The following is a 24426-nucleotide window of genomic DNA, read 5'->3' on the forward strand; positions in this document are numbered from 1 at the left end:
AGGCAAAGGCTAAAATGTCGGCGAATCACACTGAAAAGACCATTATTCCAGGAGTTTAAAGTTACATATTTTTACATATGTCGATGCATAATAAATATTTTGGTAAATATTACATATTTTAAATATTTTGAAGGATATAGCGCGTTTGAAAGAAAACACAATTCGTTTTTCACTGATTTTACATCGACTTAAGATTTTTAATTAAACACTTTAATATAGTTTTTAAACCCTGTACGTCTCTAACATCTAAAAAAATTTAATATGATCATCAAAGTATGAAGGCTTTTACGGCCGGTGTCAATATAATAAAAATATGTAGTCGAAACGTCTGGAAGGAATGAAAGGAGTGGACCACGGCATAATAGCCCGGAAGATTTTGATTATATAAAATTTAATATGAGGTATTCTGTCAAAGAATCGCATCCCTTAGCTATGTTGACGGTAGAAGTATTGGGTGTCTCGAGCTGCGTCTATCAATCTTCCCTTGCACAAACTTTGTCACCGTGCAGCTGTGAGCTCGCATCCGGAAGATAGTGGGTTCGAACCCCACTGTCGGCAGCCCTGAAGATGGTTTTCCGTGGTTTCCCATTTTCACACCAGGCAAATGCTGGGGCTGTACCTTATTTAAGGCCACGGCCGCTTCCTTCCCGTTCCTAGGCCTTTCCCGTCCCATCGTCGCCGTAAGACCTATCTGTGTCGGTGCGACGTAAAGCAAGTAGCAAAAAAAAAAAAAAAAAAAAAAAAACTTTGTCACTTTGTTCTCCTCACAGATTTAGTGACTCTTCTTTCGTGATCCCTTCGTCAATCCTCGGTTTAATGTTTCATATTAAAAGCGCGTTTTTTTCTTTCTTTCTTTCTTTCTTACTTTCTTTCTTTCTTTCTTTCTTTCTTTCTTTCTTTCTTTCTTTCTTCGGTATTGCACATGATTCACTTTCATAAAGGGCTATACTCCATACAAAAATCTTCCCAAACATTTTTCTAATAAGCATATCTGTGTTTCATGAGATCAAATTTCTTCTCTCTTAATAAGGACCCTCCTTGCTTGAGCAAGTGGACAATCAAATATATCTTTACCAGACAATTTGAAATACGCGCCAGTGACTTCATGTGAAGTTGAAAGATCTTTTCCTATATAACTTACATGAACATCCTAACAGACAGAAGGCATTCGATGACCGCAACAATTTGGAAAAATATTGTTATTAATTGGGTCTCCAAATGAAAATTAGAGATTGAATAACATCTGCACTTTTAACTTTTATTAGTTTTGTTTCCTTTTCTGTGTACAAGAATACATTAAATAAAGCTTATATTTTAGGTTACATATTTTATTACATACACTGAAGAAAATGGAAATTGCAACACCCAGAAGGAGTGGTGCTACATTGCTGAAATTGAACATGCAGGACGAGTGTTCGGTTGTGCTTCGATTATTACACTTTCAGGTCCCTCTGACAGCAAGTTTGGACAACAATCAATACAGGATGTGCCTACCACGAGCTGCAATACATTGATGAATTCGTCGAGGCATGGAGTCAATAAGGCCCTGGAACGTTTCCTGAGGAATTGTGGCCCATGCTTGCTGCACTGCACGGGTCAGTTGTTCCAGAATTGTGGGTGGCTGAGGACGGTTGGCCAGTTGTCGATCCATCATGTCCCACACATCCTCAATAGGACTGAGGTCCAGGGATCTGGCGGACCATTCTAAGTTTGTGATGTCGTGGAGAGCTTCTCTGGAGATGCGTGCAGTGTGAACCCGGGCATTGTCCTGCTGAAACATCCCATTAGCAATGTTCGCCATCATAGGGACAACCACTGGATTGAGTACCCTATCAACGCACTGTCGAGCAGTCATAGTGCCCTCAACAAGCACTAATTGTGATTTCACATTAAATCCAATAGCTCCCCAGACTATAATGCTTGGTGTTGGCCCTGTGTGCCTCTCGACAATAAGATCTGGGCGGCCCATCTCCCCGGTACGTCGGCGCACACGATTCCCGCGATCACTGCGGGCAAGACAGAAGCGCGATTCATCACTAAAGACGACTCTATGCCATTCGTCGACCCACGTCGATCTTTCTCGACACCAGGCCAGCCTTACAAGTCGCTGTTGTGGGGTCAATGGAACACCTTCTGCAGGGACACGGGCTCGTAAGCCAGCTGCACGCAGGCGATTACCAACTGTTTGTTGTGTAACGTGGGGTGCCACAGTTGCTCGAATTTGCGCTGCTGTTGCATGAGGTTCCATCCGGGCCATCCGAATGATGCGGCGATCCTCCCTCACAGTTGTCTATCGCGCTGAGCCTGTGCCAGGTCTACGAGTGAGGGTACCTTCATTTAATCACTGCTGCCATACACGTTGTACCGTAGATGCCTGTCGGCCAACACTGCAGCGACAGTCCTTAGCGATAATCCAGCCTCACACAGCCCAATTATCCGAGCCCTATCAAATGACGACAGTTGTTGATAGCGTGCTCTTCTCTGTCGTCAAGGCATGTTTGACGGGGAACACTTCACTGCACAGACTACAAGTCAACTACGCTACACTAGAGTCCGTATACTGGAGTTGATTCCTCCGCGACCAATCACGTGGGGAGACCTATAGTAACAATCCAACGGGTTTGAAACTTTGATCGTTTACATACCCATATGGCATCGTTCCATATCTCGAAAAGCAACACAAACGACCAATGCCTTCATGGTGTTGCAATTTCCATTTTCTTAAGTGTATTTAACTTCATATTTTGTCAATTTTAGTTACACGTTTATGTCTATATTTCTCATGTTTATATTACGAGTACATATAATCAGGGCTCTAGTTATCACCCAGATTTCCCCATTTCTGAAAATATCCTCTGCATTTTCCCACTCCTGTTAGAAGTCTCTTTAGGGTTTTCTAGGTTTTGCAATCATTCTCATCACCTGGAGGAAGTTGTTCTTCCGGAAGTAGATTGGGTGTTCCAAAGCTTTGTTAGTTTTGGGTTTTTTTTTTGGGTTTTTCTTCCTGAACTCTCGTTGAGAACGGGAGTTTTTTTTAGAAAGAAACTCCTTCCAGATTTAATCTCACATGTTTCAGAATACATACATACAGACTACAGAGAGTACTTTATGATGCCTTTGCTAGCGAAACCTAGTGTTTACAGTGCACTATGTCTTCTGGTATGGGCTACAGCAATTTTGTTACTTTCATAGATATGCCTCAGCCTTATCCTTGGCATTGACAATATGAAAGTGACTGAGGCATGAGTGATGCTAGTAATGCCATTCTGTATGCAGCCAGTGCGTGCTATGAATAGTGTGAAAATGTTACTCATAGGGTCGGTTGGTGCATACATTTCAGTGGGCTTGGCAGACTGATATGTAATAGCAACAGTGAGGAAAGCATCGAGGAACTACCTCACTCCTCATTTCCCCAGTACACCTCTTCAGTGATGCTTAGCCATCCACGACAGCTAATGGCGGAGCTGTTGAGGATCCAACCAGCCTTCGGGCTGAAAAATACACGCATACACACACGTGACTTTTCGCTGCAAAAGCAAAGTAAATTAAGTGGCTGAAATAAAGTAGATCGTAGAAATACTGCTGATAAGAATTCAAATCCCCTTATGTCTCGCTTACTAATGTGGACTATAACTTGTTTAACCTGTCGTCAACGGGTTAGTTTTTGTACAGTAAAGTAATCTAGCGGAAATGTGTGGCGGCGAAGAGAGAGACCACTCACCTTAGTGTAATGTTATTGTCGATCAGTTTTATGAGCCTGGGACATTGTAGGCATCCGCATTTCTTCCGACTCGGCGATATTATGGTATCCGAGGTCAAGGAAGTCATTTTCACCTTCCTCCATATTCCCTTTTCTTGTATTACTTTACTTCCCGTTTTCCTTCTCATTTCCATGGGTATCTTAATTATCTTACTGACCAATATGGGCTAATGATCACACGGCTTTGTACAGTGCCTTATAAAAACAATCACTACAACAGCCTTACCTCCAGTATCTTAAAATAGCCAGTGAATCTCAAGAAGTGACATTAGCAGTAGCGACTGGCCCTTAAGGACTCCCAGTCGGTGTCCTCCCTAGAGAACGAAAACGTCTTTTATTTTCTCTCGACATTTGAAGTCAAAAATTGGACTCGAATAATGCTAAGAAAACTGCATTTCATTGTAAAACTGTAAATTCTCATTAATAAGGAAGACTGTTCGGTGACAGACTTTGAGCGCGCAGTTTGAAGAAAAGGCACGAACTCCCGAGCTTCCGTGCGAGGATATAGTGTGGGTGAGGGGACTGACATTTAAGAGGGAAGCGCGCAGGTGGACGGTTTCAGGGGGTGGAAGGGTGTGGAAAGAGGCTTTCACGTGGGCAGAGCCCGTAGCAGTGTAGCAGTCCTCACAAACCCTTATACGAGCATGCGCTAGCCAAATCTCCATGGTTGCATACAATAAAATTAAATAATAATTTATGACCTTGTTTGCCCTATTATTTATATTTTAAGAAGAAAAATAACAAATTATTACATTGAAATGTAACATTTGAGACTAGGAATTTTGATTCAAATTGGGCCTCTGGCTTGCATCCTGAGTTTTGTGAGGCTTGTCAGTAGTGAATTAGTTTGTTTTCGCGCCGAAGACTTGTATGAGTGCGGTGGTACTGGTCAGTAGCAAAGAAACATTTGTGGGAAAAAGTACTGTGGCCGCCAACCCGACGTAAGAGTCCACCGTCCGCCACTGGATATCAGTATTCGGTATAAGTCACCACAATAATTGCATCCTCAGCCGGCAGCTTTTGAATTGTAGCGCAACACTTGCTTTTGTTCCTTAACATCCTTAAAAGCCATTAAAGGTGCATGCCTGGGCTTCTAATAGCAGGTTGTTACTAAGCTGGGCCTTGACTGTTCACTTTCCGCGTACTTCCAAAATACTCCATGATAAACATAAGTACCGAGCTCGACAGCTGCAGTCGCTCAAGTGCGGCCACTATCCAGTATTCGGGAGATAGTGCATTCGAACCCCACTGTCGGCAGTCCTAAAGAAGGTTTTATATGGTTTCCCATTTTCAGACCAAGCAAAATGCTGGGACTGTAGCTCTATTAAGGCCACAGCCGCTTCCTTCCCACTTCTAGGCCTTTCCTGTCCCATCGTCGCCATAAGACCTATCTGTGTGGGTGCGACGTAGTAAATTGTAAAAAAAACATAGTTATGTAAAAACGTGTCCGCCTCTGTGGTGTAGTGGTTAGCGTGATTAGCTGCCACCCCCGGAGGTCCGGGTTCGATTCCCGGCTCTGCCACGAAATTTGAAAAGTGGTACGAGGGCTGGAACGGGGTCCACTCAGCCTCGGGAGGTCAACTGAGTAGAGTTGGGTTCGATTCCCACCTCAGCCATCCTGGAAGTGGTTTTCCGTGGTTTCCCACTTCTCCTCCAGGCGAATGCCGGGATGGTACCTAACTTAAGGCCACGGCCGCCTCCTTCCCTCTTCCTTGCCTATCCCTTCCAATCTTCCCATCCCTCCACAAGGCCCCTGTTCAGCATAGCAGGCGAGGCCGCCTGGGCGAGGTACTGGTCATACTCCCCAGTTGTAACCCCCGACCAAGAGTCTGAAGCTCCAGGACACTGCCCTTGAGGCGGTAGAGGTGGGATCCCTGGCTAAGTCCGAGGGAAAAACCGAACCTGGAGGGTAAACAGATGATGATGATGATGTAAAAACGTAAAAATACTAAAATTCGCGTGGTGCCTATTGCTCTACGTACTAAGATACACGAAGGTCATGGTGGAGGAGTAAAGATATTTGGCAAGGGTGAGGTATGGCCTTGTTTCCGTTCGATTTGATGCCGGCTGGAAATCCAATACGAGGAAAGTGACTTGCATTTCATAAAACCGCAGTATAATAGCAACTGATAGCCAAAGAAGAAAAGAACGTACCGTGCTACGGTGACATTTGAAATACGTAGGCCTACAATGCCAAGTGAAATAGCTAGACGTAGGGTACAGTAAATTTAGAAAATGAACAACCAAGGACCATACCGTACTCTTCTGTAATAATAATAATAATAATAATAATAATAATAATAATAATAATAATAATAATAATAATAATAATAATAATAATAATAATAATCTATGCCCCCTGAAAGAATGCAATACATTGACAGTTGGGAGGTTATGGTTGTAAACATGCCGATCGGAGCTCCTAAAACAATAACAAACATATTGACGTAGAAACTTTCAAATTTCTAATCATTTTACAAGAAATACGTATACAAATGGTACCGGTACCAAACTCGTATGATCACCTGGCACCACCCTGTAGGCTACTGCTTAGTTCTCTTATCCAATAAACACTCCCATGGAGATCACTCCCGGTCCCTTGCAAAATACTGCTAAACAATTTGCAGTAATTTCGACATGAAATGAGATAACTTTTCAGTATATTATCGATGCACTCCGAGAAACTTGATAAAAGAGGAACTAACCACTAAAAGAAAAGCATTTAGGTGTGATACAATAATCACAGAAACAAATATGACAATAATTGCGTCGGCACCCGGCAAAATTTTGATCAAGCCTTCGATAGCTGTGGACTATATCGATGTTTACAAAATTTGACTAGTATCGATCTAACTTTCCTATTGTTGTAACGTATGTTTCCGTCTCTGAACGTAGAAACTTGAAGTTAAAAGAAATGGAAGAGCCTAAATATCGGTCTTGGTTCAGGTCATCTTCTAATAGTCCTGGCGAAAGACAAAAGTTAACGCAGCTGTGGACTTACCCAAGTTATGCAGGTAAATATTAAAATCCTTTCATACTCCAGGGTAGGCTTCTTGGGAGGCTTCAAAGGTGAAATAGGCCAACTGAATATAATATTGTATTTAGGAATTAGATTGGCTAAAATGGAGGTGTATTCATGATTTAGTTAGCAGGACATCATAGGCTACATCAAGTTCTGAATGTAAACAAATTTAACAAATAGCTGACATCTTGAATTATTGTTACGGTACCAGTACTAGTAGCATTGCCACCTTATAAGGAATGAAATAGTGGTGGGGGTGATTATTTTGTTAAGAGGAGGTACAACTAGGCAGCCATTCTCTATATAACACTCATCAGAGAGACACTTCGAAAGATGAAGGTATCGGCCAAAGAAAAACAAGGGCCACGAAGAGCGTGAAAATGAAAGACTCCCTAGGCCTCAGAAACCTAATAGCATCGGGGTCGGAAAAGAATAAGAGTCAGCGCTGTTGTCCCAAAATTCTCACAGGGTAACTCTCAACTCAGGGCATGACAAATCCCGGATGCCAGACCACTCTGGCGTTTAAAATTGGTGGGTTACAGCTAGTTACAACACATTTGGCGCACATAGAAGACATTTTATGATGTAAAAGAAGAAGTCCATATTTTAATGCAGTAGCCCTAGTTTGCAAAACTTAGTACGACTCCTTGGCTGAATGGTCAGCGTTGAGGCCTTCGGTTCAGAGGGTTCCGAGATCGATTCCCGGCCATGTCGGCCCCTTCAAGGGCTGTAGTGCCATGGGGTTTGGTTTGGTTTTTTTAATGCACGTATATATTACGAACACCAAACACAAGAAATGCATATTCCAATTATAGTAACCAAAACACGCTGACCGTCACAATATTAAGAAATAATCTCGTTCCGAGGACCAAATAATTCACTACTATTTACAACTTAACGGTCCATCGTATGCCTACTTAGCTGTGCTGACTGCCGAGAGTTATAAACAGGCTCGAAACTTCAGTATTCAGAGTTTAGATAAGGAGGATGTTCTTGTTATCGCAGATTCTCATAACTAGCTAATTACTTCAAAAACCTTGTTGATTGTTGTGAGGGAGAGCAAGGTATGGTTATTATTGGAACAGATGGGAAACCCACATACTTTCACTCCTATTGACGAAAGAAGCTCTGCACTACGACAGCTTAAGATTGGAATAACTCTCTGTAATACAAATGATACTGCGTTGTGGGCTGTACTTTATCAATATGTAAAATCACTCTTCAGCTACTGAAGTAAGAAACAGACATGGGCCCCTCACAAGCCGTGGGCCTCCCCGCCCAGCGAGGTTGCGGGGTCCTTATCGCCACCACTGGCTGGAGACGTAAGCAAGGAAAAGTGATGATCTTAAATAAGTGATGGCTGATAATGTCATCTATCAAGCTGAACCTTCGATGGTCACGATTACGAGCATAGCAGGAGAGTTAAAACTCACCGACAGAATGGCGAAATTAGAAAGAAAAGGAGCCAAAGTAGAAGGTATACGCAAGAAATCAGAAGGCATACTGTAATGAGTGGAGTTAAGCAGAGGTCATACGGCGTATACCCGCGTATTCCGCGTATACACTAACAAGAGTTGACCAAAGGAGATTGGATAGGACAGATGAAAGTGAGGAGCCTGGCACGAGTAGGTGGGAACAGTGCCAGGACTAACTTAAGGGCCCTGTAATCACCAACCCACGGTCCCAAGGTAAGAGCCCATGGAGCCCCTTTCAGTCGCCTCTTACGACAAGCAGCGGCTAACGTGGGTTATATTCTACCACCACCACCACCACCACCACCCACAGGGAGATGAGGAATGAAATAAGGGACGTTCCTGAAACTTACTGAAATTAATCGTTACTGTAAAAAAAAAAAAAAAAAATACCTCACGACTTGTAACTTCTATTTGAGGAACAAATATGTCGTACAAGCATATATTATATAGGATTAAATCAAGTTAAACTACATTTCCGCTTTTGGAAAAACTGTATATAGAGTTGTGTATAGCTGGAAGAATTACGGTACTTCGAATATCATAAAGTTGGAATTCAGTAATTAGGGACTGGAATAATTTACCGAGAGAGGTGTTCGGTAAAATTCCCAACTTCTTTGAAATCGCTTAAGAAAAGACTAGGTAACAATTGATAGGAAATGTGCCTTAAACAAAGATCAGTATTGATTGATTGATTAGATTGATTGATTAGATTGATTGATTGATTGATTGATTGATTGATTGATTGATTGATTCACAGAGATTGATAGCAGTTTGCTAAAAGTACATTTTTACAATTTGCTTAACGTCGCACAGACACACATAGGTCTTATGGCGACAATGATCCCGCTAGGAGCGGGGAGGAAACGGTCGGGAAACCACGGGCTGCCGACAGTGGGGTTTGAACCCACTATTTCCAGAATGCAAGCTGACAGCTACGTGCTCCAAACCACGCGGAGCACGTGCTAAAAGTACAAAGTAGATTAAACTGCACATACCAGCATTCCAAACATTCTTAAAATCTTTAGCATCAAAGAGGATGTCTAGCGGGACCGGAAGTCGATCCCGAGTCTTCGAGGACGGCAACTAGTAGCAATCATCATCATAGAAGTTTTCATTTCCCACCCTGAAGGGTTGGAGCGGGCCACCTATAGGGTTACGCCCTCTCTCTGGCCAAGAGATGCGGGTCGGTTGGGGAGATGTGATGAAGGAGTTGGGTAAAGGATGCGGAGAAGGAGGAGATGGTAGAGGTTTTGGCCTCTTAGCTAAAGTGTTTTCAACTTTATTTTATTTCATTATCATTTACTAAGGTTTTTTTTTTCTGGTCCGGAGAGATACTTATGTGGAGCCTCCGTGGCTCAGGCGGCAGCGCGCAGGCCTCTCACCGCTGAGTTCCGTGGTTCAAATCCCGGTCACTCCATGTGAGATTTGTGCTGAACAAAGCAGAGGCGACACAAATTTTTCTCGGGGTACTCCTGTTTTCCCTGTCATCTTTAATTCCAGCAACACTCTCGAATATCTTTTCATTTCATCTGTCAGTCATTAATCATTGCCCCAGAGGAGTGCGACAGGCTTCGGCAGCCAACACAATTCTTATCCTCGCCGCTCATCCATTCCATTCCCGAGCCGGTCAAATGACTGGAAACAGGGTGGAGTTTTTGTCAATACACTCACGTGGAGAAGAGAGCCGACAATATCCGTAAAAGAAGGATCACCTTTTATGGACACGTGACGAGAACGAGCCCACCAGGATTGGCCAATCGGATCATTAACTTCTTTCAGGACAAGACTCAAAGGGGCCTGGTTCACTGAGGTAGAAAGAGATATCGAAGAACTGGAGGTTACAAATAATGACATCCTGAAGCGTGTCCCACTCAGGTGGAAACTTGAAGCTTGCCATGGTTTAAAAAAACAAAAAAAAAACAAAAAAAACAAAAAAAAAACAGGAAAGGCATGGACACAGAAGAGAAAGAAACAACACAGAGAACTATTTCGGAAGAAATGGGCAATTGTCAAAGCCCAAAGAAGGAGACAGTTGAAATGACGTGGTCCATAGTTGGCCAAAACGAGATGAATAATAATAATAATAATAATAATAATAATAATAATAATAATAATAATAATAATAATAATAATAATAATATATTCGTCAAGGTGACAGCATCTCCCCTATTCTGTTTAACTTAGTTCTAGACAAAGTTATTAGAGAGTGGGAAAAGGATATCAAGGGTGTGAACATCGGAAATTTGGGAAGCAAGGTCAATGTGAAATGTTTAGCATTTGCTGATGATCTCGCAATCATTACTAAGACCAAGGATGAAACAAGGTATGCCATACAGAGACTACACAATATAGCATCAAAGGCAGGCCTCCAGATATCCTACGAGAAAACCAAGTACATGGAAAATCTACGTCAAAATAGCAAAAGAACTCCGCTAGAGATGGAAAACGGCACAATTTCACAGGTGCCCTCCTTCAAATACCTCGGAGAAATTATACTACCATCAGGATTAGACAGTAGTGCCAATGTAGAAAGAAACACCAAACTACATAAGGCATACAGACTGACGTGGAATTACTACAACAAAAGAGTCATATCGCGTAATGCAAAATTACGACACTACAAGACAGTTGTATTGCCCGAAGCTTTATATGCCTCAGAAACCATATGCTTAGGTGGTCACTCTAAAATTACAGAAATTGAAAAGCAGGAGCGGAAAATTCTCAGGAAAATTTATGGTCCTACGAGAGAAAATGGAATGTGGATTAAGAGGAAAACAGCGGACCTCTACTCCTTCACCGACAGGTTTACTGATGCTGTACGGAAAAGGCGCCTTAATTTCTATGGCCATATCTACAGAATGAACAGCGACAGACTAACTAAAAGATTATTCAAAGTAATCAACTCAAAGAAGGTCAAAATAAAATGGCTAGAAGAAACTAAGGCGGACCTCCAAGAAATAAATATTACAGACGACATCATGGAAAATCGTGGAGCTTTTAGAACCAAAGTAGCTAATCATAAATTTAGGGAGAAACCAAAAAAGACAACTGGTAGGAAGTGGTCGACAGAACGCAAGATGCAACACAGTGCATTCATGAAGAGATTTTGGGAGGATAAGAAGGCACAAACCATCAAACCAACTATCAAGTTCAAACGCGCTCTATGAATGGGCATAACGAAGGAAGAAGAAGAATAATATATTATTATTATTATTATTATTATTATTATTATTATTATTATTATTATTTGGTGTGGCCATTGCTGGATGGCATCTGTCGTGTATTGGAAACTGCACGTTATTGTGGTAGAGGATAGTGTTGTGTTTTGTGTATGAGTTTCAGAAATGCTGGGCACAGCACAAACTTCCAGTTCCCGAGCCAAGAGAATTAAGGTTAACAACCCTCGACCCGGCCGGGAATCGAACGTGGCACCCCGAGCAACGAATGCTGACAATGACCATTCACTCATGAAGCCAGGCATTGGCCTAATTTTATTGAAATGCCTTGAATAAGATCTAGATTATTTTTGGAGAACAGAATTTCTCTGACACAGATTGACGATAACAGTTTTGAATATTTCGTAAGTAAAGGCACCTCTGATCGTTCCCAGCTGAAGCAATGCATAGGCTCTATAATAAACCCTCATCGTCAGTAAAGATACTACAACTAGGTACGAATATTGTAGTTCATTGCCTTTGCTGGCAAGATGTAGTGTTTACAGTGCACTATGTCTTCTGGTATAGGCTAGAATAAATTTGTTACTTTCATTGACCTGTCTCAGTCTTATTGTTGGCTTTGACAATATGAAAGTGGCTGAGGTATGAGTGATGATAGTAATGCCATTCCTTATGCAGCCAGTCCCTCTATGAATGGTGTGAAAATGTCGCTCATAGGATCGGTTGGTGCACGCATTTCAGTGGGCTTGGCAGACTGATATGCAATTGCAACTTCTGGCTCAGTGAGGAAAGCAACGGGAAACTACTTCACTCCTCATTTTCCTAGTACGCCTCTTCAGTGACACCTAGGCCATCTATGACAGCTAATGGTGGACCTGTTGAGGATCCAACCAGCCTTCGGGCTGAATACCCAACATACACATTGTAGTTCACTGAGACCATCAAAGCATCGGGAGTCCATGGGCCAGTCGACCAACGCATGCGATGAAGAATAGTCTCATGTATTTTCCCAGGTAAATCCTTTGTTCAGGTATGTGTGTGTGTGTGTACGAGAGAGAGAGAGAGAGAGAGAGAGAGTCGAGAGAAAGAGAGAGAAGGAAGCGGCCCGACCGGGCGCACAGAAACGGTATTTTAAGATACAGTATATAGCTGTTGGTTAATAACTAGTTCGGAGGTGTCTTCAAAACCTACAATCATATTATAATACTGTACGAGGATGGTCATCATCCATAGTTTAAGGTCCTCCAGAGCGAACTAAAGTAGTAATGCAGCTCAGAAGATACTGGTGATCCAGAGGAATCATTTTTTGCGGACAATATAGTAAGTACTTCATGTTAACTGGTTACAGTACATGTATAATTTCTAAAAACATTCTAAAGACCCCGAATAGTGTCTGTCAGTCATTAATCATTGCCCGGGAGGAGTGCGACAGGCTTCGGTAGCCGGCACAATTCCTATCCTCGCCGCTAGATTGGGGCTTCATTCATTCCATTCCTGATCCTGTCGAATGACTGGAAACAGGCTGAGAATTTTCATTCTAAAGACCCCGAATACAAGGACGACTGAATGGAAGGAGCACATCTGGGAGTTTTGAAATGAATAATCACCTCACTGTGGTTCTGATTTCACGTATAACTGGAGATCTCATAGCTAAGAGCACGAAATCAACATTCAAGTAAAACTAAAACCTTGTTTCATTACCTGTACAGAGTGTCACGGAGACTACGTTACATCAACGAAACTGCAAATTCCAGTCGGCGGGTTCGATCCCGGCTCCGTGCAGTGGTATCTGAAGATGCTTAAATACGTCGGCCTCGTGCCTGTAGATTTTCCAGCACCTAGGCGTTTCCGAAAATCGTAAAAGCAGTTAGCGGGTCGTAAAACTAGAATTTTATTACCGGTATATAAACCAAGTCGCCTCTGTGGTGTAGTGGTTAGTGTGATTAGCTGCCACCCCCAGAGGCCCGGGGTTCGATTCCAGGCTCTGCCACGAAGTTCGAAAAGTGGTACGAGGGCTGGAACGGGGTCCACGCAGCCTCGGGAGGTCAACTAAGTAGAGCGGGGTTCCGTTCCCTCCTCAGCAATCCTGGAAGTGGTTTTCCGTGGTTTCCCACTTCTCCTCCAGGCAAATGCCGGGATGGTACCTAACTTAAGGCCACGGCCGCTTCCTTCCCTCTTCCTTGTCTGTCCCTTCCAAACTTCCCATCCCCCCACCAGGCCCCTATTCAGCATAGCAGGTGAGGCCGCCTGGGCTAGGTACTGGTCATCCTCCCCAGTTTCATCCCCCGACCCAGAGTCTGAAGCTCCAGGACACTGCCCTTGAGGCGGTAGAGGTGCGATCCCTCGCTGAGTCCGAGGGAAAAACCGACCCTGGAGGGTAAACAGATTACGAACGAACGATATAAACCAAACCAAACCCCATGGCACTACAGAGGGCCTCCGCCTACCAAGCGACCGCTGCTCAGCCCGAAGGCCTGCAGATTACGAGGTGTCGTGTGGTCAGCACGACGAATCCTCTCGGCCGTTATTCTCGGCTTTCTAGACCGGGGCCGCTATCTCGCCGTCAGATAGCTCCTCAATTCTAATCACGTAGGCTGAGTGGACCTCGTACCAGCCCCAGGGGCTCTGAACTTTTGAGCATGGGTTGGCGACCACGGGGCCTTAGCTGAGTCCTGGCATTGTTTCCACTTACTTGTGCTAAGCTCCTCACTTTAATCTATCCTATCCGACCTTTCTTGGTCAACTCTTGTTCTTTTCCGACCCCGACGCTATTAGGTTTGCGAGGGCTAGGGAGTCTTTCATTTTCACGCCCTTCGTGGCCCTTGTCTCTCTTTGGCCGATATCTTCATTTTTCGAAGTGTCGGATCCCTTCCATTTTTCCCTCTGATTAGTGTTATACAGAGGATGGTTGCCTAGTTGTACTTCCTCTTAAAACAATAATCACCACCACCACCACCTCGTACCAGCCCTCAGGTCCAGGTAAAAATCCCTGACTTGGCCGTGAATCGAACCCGGGGCCTCCGGGTAAGAGACAGGCACACTACCCCTACACCACGGTGCCGGCACCGGTATATAATGGAACTGTAAATGACTGCCTCTGTACTACTCCCATTTACGTGTGCTAAACTCCCTCATTTTCTTTTCTCCTATCCAATCTCCGTTGGCCAACTCTTGTTCTCTTTCGATCCTGATAGTATTGTGTTTGAGAAGCCTTGAGAGTCTTTCCTTTTCACACACCTTCGTGACCCTTCCTTTTCTTTAGCCGATACCTTCATTCTTCGAAGTGTCTGGACTCGCCCGCTTTTTCCTATGGTTGGAGTTATGATCATTTTCCCTTAACACGTTCGCGACGGAATTCATTATTGTTCTTTCTTTTCCCTGCCGTAAGTAGACTTTTTCGTCTTCCGCATTTTTGTGGTACATGTAAGAAAGATACGTCACCCTTTAAAAGGCTCAGATAATAATTGCGGTACTTTTCCGTTTATTTTTTCGTGTAACATTACCAGCTCCACTATTCCTTGCGGTCGAGTAACCCGCAGTTTGCGGCCTATTTAGTTTTGACAACACTCTTTCGCAGGAACAACTGGGTACCTACTGGGAATATAGAAAACGTTACTACAGCTTTTTAAAATACACTGTAAATTTTGTGTCGTCCTTTTTCACCAAGCCAAATTTAAGGCCTAGTACGATTCCGTCCGCACGGCTTCATCCGCACGTAAATTGGCAGCTGTCCAGAGGTCGCGAATTCCATAGCATTCGACTACGTTTTTAGTTCAGATATAGTGGTCGAAGAGAGAGGGTGCTTTGTACTTCTCTAAATGCGATTAAAAATTCAAATAAAGAAATAATGTGTGGTGCTTTCGATATTAAGGGGCAGGTAGGGCATATTTTAGAATTACACTCTAGTTTTGATAAGATAAAATGTTTCAAGTAGCGAAAATCTCATGGAGAATGTTGTATCACCAGAAAACAAAACTCAGTATAACTGAGGTAGTTCGGTGCCGTTGTGCTTCATATACACGTCCGTTGTGCACAGAATCCTCATGTCAACTCTACACACAGTAAGCAATTCGTGGAACTAAAGGAGTAAACTGTAAACGCGCGGGGTCGAATTTTTTGTTTTTGTTTTTTTGCAGTCATCTTACGACGGCTACCGTGCGCACATATGAACCTCCCCACCTCGTATGAACGAATGTACTGACTCAATACAATTCGATTACACGCGGTTTCGTTTCTGCGGATTCCGTACGGACGGAACCGCCAATCCTGAACTAAACCTAAAGTAGGTATCCTGTGTTAGCACGAGTTTTAGTTTTATAGCAACAGTTACTAAAACATTTGATTGTTTGTAAAATGCTATTGATAATCTATATGGACATCGTAATCCATTTCGTGAAAAATGGAAGTGGGAGGTCCAACGGACATACTGGATCAAGCAGAAGCAAATGATTGCCAGAAAAGACAAAACATTTCTATGAACATGATTTAAATGCATTCCAAAAGCGGAAAAGCGCAATGAATGTACAGTGAAACCTGTTTACAGCGGAACCTGCACATTGCGGAAACCTGGTGTTAACGGAAATATTCCATGGCTCCATGAGATTATACTTGGGGACAAAACATGACGGCCTCAGTTCCTGCTGGAAGGGAGCTGGAAGCCAACTGTCAATCACACCTTGCACCCTGCTGAGTTAACGAGTTCTAAGTGGTCCTTGCTTGATGTGGGGAGGTTGCCAAACCACTTTCTTCCACACTCTCGTCAGTCTTTACCCTTTCTTCATGTCGAGTGCAGGAGACGATTTGGCAACTCTGGCTACAGTAGATGTAGTAAATCCTATAAGCCGCTAACAGACACCGGGCTCATTCCTCGTTCAAGACTATTTTACTGACCTATTTCACTGGCGTGTAAGTTTATTCACTCATTTTGTTTTGGTCTTATTTTTCTTCTGCTTTCCGTTAGACTTTACTCCTGCTGCTACTGTCCTGCTCGCTACTGAACATAGCTTCTGTATTTTGTCACTCCCAATACTCGTGCTTCAAACACTATCATACGTATTTCCTGTGCATTATTCTTTTGTCAGCTAGATCAAACATCGCGTGTTATTGTTTTAGGTTAGTATTTTTATCTATACACTATGCTCTCCAGTATTTATCGCATTTTCTTCCTCAATCCTTCAATGTTTACCCTCCTATTAGTTGTTTTTATCCCCTCATAAATCTTTCCTACATGTTTGTCTATCCCAATTGTAGACCTGGTCGTGTTTGAGTAGTAAAAAGACACCAAGATGGATCACTTCAGCGTGAAGATTAGCACCTTTGTGTCCCTGGGCTTTTTACTCTGTCTCCCTCCCCTTTTTACTTATTTGCTTACTCCACAAGGCCCCCTCCTTACCACATAGTTGCACTCATTCAGCAGTCTCATGAGCGATCCCCTCTACACCTGTCACCCTACCTTCAAAAACTTTTCGTCCCATACGGGAATTTGTGTGACATCTCCACAGCTCGATCATATTTACAGGTGATTGATTTTTTTGTCCTCTTCTTACTTCTCTTATCTACCTTCGGTCGCTATGTTTCCGTTTTCCATTATGAACTCAGTGCAAGATTTTTTCGTGTGTGAACTGTGAATACCTAGACTGATTTCAGGGACATCAGTTTTAAATCCCTCCATTAATATGTGCAAACTTCACTTATCCTATGCTTTCGAGACTCTATCTTGCGTGTGATTTGTTTTATTATTCGCATAGTGGCTGGACGACAGTAAAAGAGTCCATAAGCATCAAGAAAGTAGAAGAAGAAGACACCGGGCTGCCTCTGGAGAGTAGTGGTGTGAGGCGAGGTCATCATGTTTTGTCCTTAAGTACAACACTAAAACATATACAAAAGTACCTGTAGGCCTACTTAGCGAAACCTGCCCAGGACGAAAACGGAAAGAGTTTATCAGTATACAGTGGAATATATCACACAATTTTGTGTAATTTTTCATTCATGATGAGAGTGAAACCACAAGTTTTACAAGTTTTTGAATTTCTTTGAATCTTCAAGGAAAAGCAAGGATATTGGCAAACCTACAAATTACAATCAGTCCAGAAATCAATTATAGCTAGTTTAGCTACCAGGTGTATGCATAAGTTTTCGCCAGTTTTTGTGGTAAAGAAAACACGTGATTTTCAAAGGAAATTCATTTTTTTTGTTTATTCAAAATATTGGCCATCGGCTTCTACACACTTCGCCCATCTTTCAGGTACCTAAGTTATGAATTCCATGCCAGAAAAACAGCTTGTCTTTTGCGGCAAACCATTCGTCGAGTCATTTTCCAATTTCCCCAAAATTGCTGAAGTGCTGCTCTGCGAGCCCGTGCCCCATTGATGCGAAGAGGTGATAGTCAGATGGCGCCAGGTCAGGGCATTATAGCGGGTGCAGAAGGATGACCCATCCAAACGATTTCAAGGTGTCTTTCACTGGTTTTGCTGTGTGAGACAGCGTATTGTCGTGTAACAAAATCACTTTACCATGTCTTCTGGCCCATTTCGGTCGTCTTTTGATCAATGCATGATTTAAATTACCGTAATCATTTGTTGGCTATAGCATTGTGCACCAGACTGAAATCATGGTCTTCTTGCCGAAGCGATTTGTCGAAACCATGCATCACATGTTCTAATCGATGGAGCGTGTTCACCATATGTTTCTACCAGCAAACTGTGACTTTCCACAGCCTTTTCCTTTTGATTAGATAAGAAAAGCAATGCGTGCCGCAAATGTTCTTTTTCAGGCACAAACGTCGACATGATCACTGAACGGTACAACACAGACGCTAGTGTTTAGCGGACTCAACTTGTGTGTGTTGGAAGGTTAATGTCAGACGAACAAACTGACATACATGTCAAATTCATACGCTGCGTATTGTTTGCTGGCACCATCTCTTAGTGAAATCGAAAAAGAGTTATGCATACACCTGGTAACTGTAATTGTTGCGGGTAATTTAACTTCCTTGAGAACATGAAAAGCAGTGAAAAGGAAATTTATTGCAGTATCTCTCTTGTGTAACGATTAGTAAAATAGACAGTGTTATAACATACAGAGGTCCACTATGCAGTAAAGTGACTATATAGAAAACATCTCAGACTGCTATGCAGAACCGCACAACACAATACGTGAGTACAATGTACCTTATATCATGTTTACCTATTCTCAGCGGAAACCTGCACGCAGCGGAAAAACCGTGGTACCATGCGATTCCATTGCGAACAGGTTTCACTGTGAAAGGTATTAGAGAAGAGGTAATGTAAAATATTGTATTATTTCAGGAATTAAGGACTTTGTTATTCCTTCGGGCATGGTATAGTGTTGCTTTATAATACATAAGATAATACAACCAATAACATTATTTTAAAATATATAATTATGTACCGTACATATTGTGTTCTGTGTTCTAAATCAGTTTTGTTATCTTCTAAGACAGAATCTGGAAGCCAAAACTGCCCTATGCTCTTTTTAACATAAGATCAGAAATACCTTCTTCCTGGAGGAAATTCCAAGCCTGGATCTGTTTTGCAAATAAAAGTGTTTGTTTTGTGTTTAAAGACTGGCTGACGGCGCACGGTGCAGGTGTGGAAGGCTCCGGCGGAGGGGCCGTGGGGACAGCACCGGTCCCGGGCGGTAACGAAGACCTCATCACGCTGGAAGCTGAGATCACGGAATTGCAGCGCGAAAACGCTCGCGTCGAGTCACAAATGCTGCGCCTGCGCACTGACATCACGGCTATGGAGGCGCATCTGCGGCATGGCGACAAGGTCAGTCTACTATTTATTTTCAGGTTGCTACAGGTTAGGTTTTTGTGATTGCAATGGTGTCATTTAACGGAGATGAGTGGCAGAAGAAAAGATAGACAACTAAAAGCGATAGTCAGTCATTTTTGTTATGTTTAATGTTGATAAGTTTTAGGAGTTTAGGACATTGAAGACAATCACACCTTGCTTTCTTCCAGCTCGACGATATTAAGGCATCCAAGGCCTAGGATTACATCTCCCTACTTCTATGATTCCTTTTTCCCTCTGTTTTCACTCTTTTGTTCTTATTTTGGTTGTCATTTCATTATCTTCTTGATCAAGAGGGGAATAATGACCACATAGCATGGCAGCTTCTAAAACACTTTTATTTTTTTAATTTGCTTTATGTCGCACTGGTACAGATAGATCTTATGGCGACAATGGGATAGGGAAGGACTAGGAGTGGGAAGGAAGCGACAATGGCCGTAATTAAGGTACAGACCCAGCATTTGCCTGATGTGAAAATGGGAAACCACATAAACCCATCTGCAAGGTGGCAGACAGTGGGGTTCGAACCAACTATCTCTTGAATGCAAGCTGACAGCCACGTGGCCCAAACCGTGCAGCCACTCGCTCAGTCTCCTAAAATCAATAGTCACCATCGCCAGAATGTTACCATGAGGATTGAACAATATTTTAATGATAGTGATGTTTGCTGTTGAAAGATCTAAATTCGTGAATATCTCCATTATTATAACTCATACATTAAAAAATGTGTCACCGAGCTAGTGGCTGTATGGCTTGAGTTTCCCATTTTCACACCAGGCAAATGCGAATGGAATCTTTAAATATTTATTCATTTGCATTATTGTATAATATATACCGTATTTACGCGAATAATACCCGCAATTTTTTTTTAAAAATTTGAGGCACGAAATTTTGGTGCGGGTTTTATTTGAGTCAATGTTGGCATTTTTTTTCAAAATCAGCCTTCCTAAAGTTAGGGTGCGGGGATTATTAGCGTAAATACGGTAATACATATAGGTCTATATTGTTTTATTTACATGCACATATGTCAGGAATATGCTCGTATTCTGTGTACGGTATATGCATTTATATGCACCATAAAATTTTGCCTTTCGATTTCAAATGGTATGAATCAATCGACTTTGGTCTTGTGGGCATATTATAGCTTGAACCAAATAAAACATGCAAATATGCCAAAATCTGCCCTCTAGTTATGATGTAGAGTAGAATAGATTGTTGCAAAGAATCAATCACAATTATATTATCATCATCATCCTTTAACAATCTGCAGGCACTCGAGTGCAGTGCATGAGCACTCTCCACCATTGTCTATCCAGGTACATTTCTTCCTTCTCAACTTGGTGCCATTCCACTCCTTTCCCTTCCAGGTCCTGCTTTACTTGACTGATCCACTGTTTTCTTGGTCTGCCTCTAGGTCTTTTGCCTTCCAGATCACTTTCTAGCCATTTTCATGCTGTTCTCATTTGATCCATCTTTTTTACATGGCCGTACGATTTGAGTCTTGATGTTCTTACATTTTTGCTTAACGACTGCTTTGCTTGTGTATTATGATGGATGTCTTCATTCTGGATTTTATCTCGTCTTGTTTTCTGTAGCATTGACCTCAGGAACTTCATTTCTGCAGCTTAAAGTCTGCTAGTATATCCACTGTTAATTGTACAGGTTTCAAGGACATAAATTAAAGGGTTCTCTTTGTATTTAAAGGTATTTGGTTATCCCACAGAAGATACCTAACTTGGTTATAAAATTGTGCTCCTTTTTTGGACTCTGTTAGTGATTTCAGCACATGACTTTGCGTCACTAGTTACAATACTACCAAAATATTGAAAATGGTTAACGTTTTCTAGTTTCTCGCCATCCAGTCGGATGTTAACCTGTAGGGCTTGCCTGCTGACTGGCATCACTACTGCTTTTGTGTGGTTGATTTTTAGGCCAAACTGCTGAAACTGCTGGTCCCAAGTGTTTAATTTCTGTTGAACTTCTTCTCCTGTTCCTCCCTAAGCCATCACCTCATCTGTGAAGATTAATGCATTGAAGTCCTCATTAGATTCATTCTTCACTCTCTTCATTACTTCATCCATCACTATAATGAACAGGAGAGGTGACAAAGTGCTACCCTGTTGCACAATTTTATTGTACCAAATTTAAACTGCCAAACATTAATTTTTATAAATGTGGAAGATTCAGGAAATATTTGTCTTTAGTCAGAAAGCAGGAAACTATGCAACAAACCAGTTAAATATTGAGAAATCCTGCCAAAATAGGGAAATTTGTTAACCCTGTTAAAAGGTTGGTTCCTCTCTCATCATTTTGATGTTGCCCTCATCCCCTAATCTCAGACTGTTATTATTGGACAGCATTTTTCCAACACCTTGCTTACCCCATGTGCATGACTGTAGTTGTTGCTGCACATTTCATCCCCACCGACAACTCTGGATTGTAATTATTAAATGCAGCCGCACGCTGGTGTGTGTTACAGGAGACGCAGGTGATCAGTCAACGTAACAACAACCTGAACGAGTACTACGAGAGCCTGCGGAACAACGTGATCACGCTGCTAGAGCACGTCCGGCTGCCCAACGGCGGGGGCAGCGGGAGTGGCCAGGAGAAACTGAGCCACGATAACTTTGACAGCTACCTCAGCAAACTCCAAACCCTGTGCGTGCCAGACAGTTACTGCAGCGACGAAAACAACCGCCCGCTCTACGAGACTGTCAAGTCTGCCTTGCAAGATTTTACAGTGCTCCCTACGCCCATATAAAGGTGACTCGATGGCAACACGAACTGGTGAATGACAGTCTCTGCCGTCGAGTACTCGGTGTTCCTCCCCACACCTCAAGCTAAGCGCAAGTTACCAGCTGGACGCTCTACAAGGCAGACTGTCTGTCACAGTGCTCCCCGTCATATTGATTGTTTAATTGTTACATAGTGGTTGAGTTCTCTTTTATTCTACAGTCTAGGCAGTATTTTTTTTCTTATTATTTACAGATCATACTTAAGTTTCTATAAATAAGAGAATTAATAACAATAAAAAATAAGTAACAAATGTATACAAATTTGTTGGCTGTAAATACTCATGGAACATTATCATTTTACAATAATTCTGCAAGTCTTAAAATCAGGGACTGGAAAGTTTTGTGTAATACTGTAAAATGCAATCTATTCTGTGGCACATGAAAAAACCTCTTTTCAGGGTTAAATTCGTACACAGTAGGAAATTAGTTAAGGTACTGAAACGATTGTTTGCACACTACCTAGTGTAAAAAGGACCGGATGTTTGGCTGAGAAAGCAGTAAAGCCAATGAGAGATTCACATTTTTAAATCATCTAGATATAAAATAAAATCCTCAGTAGATATCTGTTTGTGTGGGCTAATCTTGAGAATCACCAAGGTAGGTTTAGGTGAATAAACATTAATTGATGACAAAAGGTGGTGATTTCAGTTATGGATTTAAAAGAAAACAGTTATCTTAGAGTTTTCATCACTTGTTTGTTTGTCAAACCCTTGTCCCATTTCTCTACAAGGTTGGGTATGAGGTGAGATGAACCTGTCGTGGTGGGTTTTTATAACCGGATGCCCCTTCTGACGTCAACCTCATCAGAGGAGTTAATGAGATGAAATGGATGACGTGATATATGATAGTAGGAAGGGAGAGGGTGAAACTTGGTGCCGGCACTTAGCCTGCTCCTGTCGAAAAGCACCAAGGGAAGCAGTCTGTTCAAGGCAGATGGACGAATCACCATCAAAAGAAATTAAACATTTCTCACTAAAACATCATGTGTGGAATATGTTTTTATAATGATGAAACGACTTCTGTTTGCATTATCAATCCTAAGAATGGTTTGCAGTGGTGCAAGTCGCTCTCCTCTGTTCTCTGTCTTGGGCTAATCTCTTTATAGACTTTTGTAGGAGTGTGGTATCCCTTATGACCTGATCAATTTACTGCAACCTCTGTCTGCCTCTAGCATTCCTACCCTCCACAGAATTATCATCAGCATTCCTTCATCCCTTAGAACATGACCAATCCACACATCCCTTCTCTTGCAAATTAGGTTCCACAGCAAGGCTTCACCAGTTCAATCCTCTGTAGAACCTCTTCGTTCTTCCCTTCTTCCACTGACAAAATTCTGAACACCCTCCAATAACACCACTTATTAAAGGCCACATTCCTTTCTCTCTCAACTTCCCTGACTGTCCAGGTCTCATTTCCATGTAACTATGCACTCCACATAAAGGTTTCCAGCAGATTTATTTTGACGTGCTAGTCTATGCTGCTCAAGATGAAGAGGTTACACCTTATTGAAGATCATTTTTGTATAACTGTTAGGTTCTTCAGTCTGCTGATAAAATAAATCACTAAAAGTACCTAAAGGAAGTTAAATATTTTAAACTGTGGTAAATGGTGTTAGGTTTTAGAGGGGACTGCCCTCATACTTCTGCCTCTATTCAAGTTTCTCCTTCTATAAATCATACATGTATAAAGCCTTTGTACTGGACATAATATGCTGAACAACTCTTCAGCCATTTGCTCCAGGTCCTCCTGAGATGACCTTCTTGGATCACTTCTTGAACAGTAACTCTTATTTCCCTGTGAAAGTTATCTTGAAGAGTTCTGTTTTTAAGACCTTTCATTTTTTTTAAAGTCTTCGACAGATAAATAACATGCACTCCATAATGTTAGCAGTTATACTAAGCTGTATTATTTTCTGAATGGCAACAGTATCACACATTACCCTCAAGGGATATTGCCAACTTCTTAAAATTATGTCACACATCAATTGATACATTAGTGCCACCATGCAAAGAGAACTAGTTTGCAGTACCCAACAGAGATATTTGTGTGAAAGGTAAGGAAATGATTCCTAAATGGCAGCTATGTTCCTGTATTAGTAGTGCTGGTTTGAAAACTGTAAAGAGTTTATTTAAAAGTGCAAAGAACTTTTTTTATTTGTCATCTGTGCAAACTAACCACTAGTTGAAAAAAATGAAAACATGTACTGTAGTGGTGAGAGCTTAAGTCTCTTTAGCCACTCCTGTGGCTGCATCACTGGCTGATATCATGATGTTCACTATTGCTCCAGCTGAAGTTGATGGTATGACATTATGACACGCTGTTGTAAATGAGCAGAGCACCACAGTAGGTGCGTTGTGTGTCCATACAGAATATTTAGGAAA

General features: G+C 42.1%; 1 protein-coding gene across 1 annotated transcript in view; it reads left to right on the forward strand.

Moving 5' to 3' along the window:
• Positions 1–23444, forward strand: part of LOC136884740 (mucin-19) — a 415881-nt gene extending 392437 nt beyond the window's left edge. Inside the window, exons 14-15 of the mRNA XM_067157030.2 lie at positions 19063–19226; positions 21730–23444. Of these exons, the coding sequence (XP_067013131.2) occupies positions 19063–19226; positions 21730–22011 (446 nt within the window). The 3' untranslated portion in view covers positions 22012–23444. The remainder of the gene's footprint in view (positions 1–19062; positions 19227–21729) is intronic.
• Positions 23445–24426: the final 982 nt, after the last annotated feature.

This window comes from Anabrus simplex, chromosome 13, assembly GCF_040414725.1.
Source record: "Anabrus simplex isolate iqAnaSimp1 chromosome 13, ASM4041472v1, whole genome shotgun sequence".
NCBI classification, from domain to species: domain Eukaryota; kingdom Metazoa; phylum Arthropoda; class Insecta; order Orthoptera; family Tettigoniidae; genus Anabrus; species Anabrus simplex.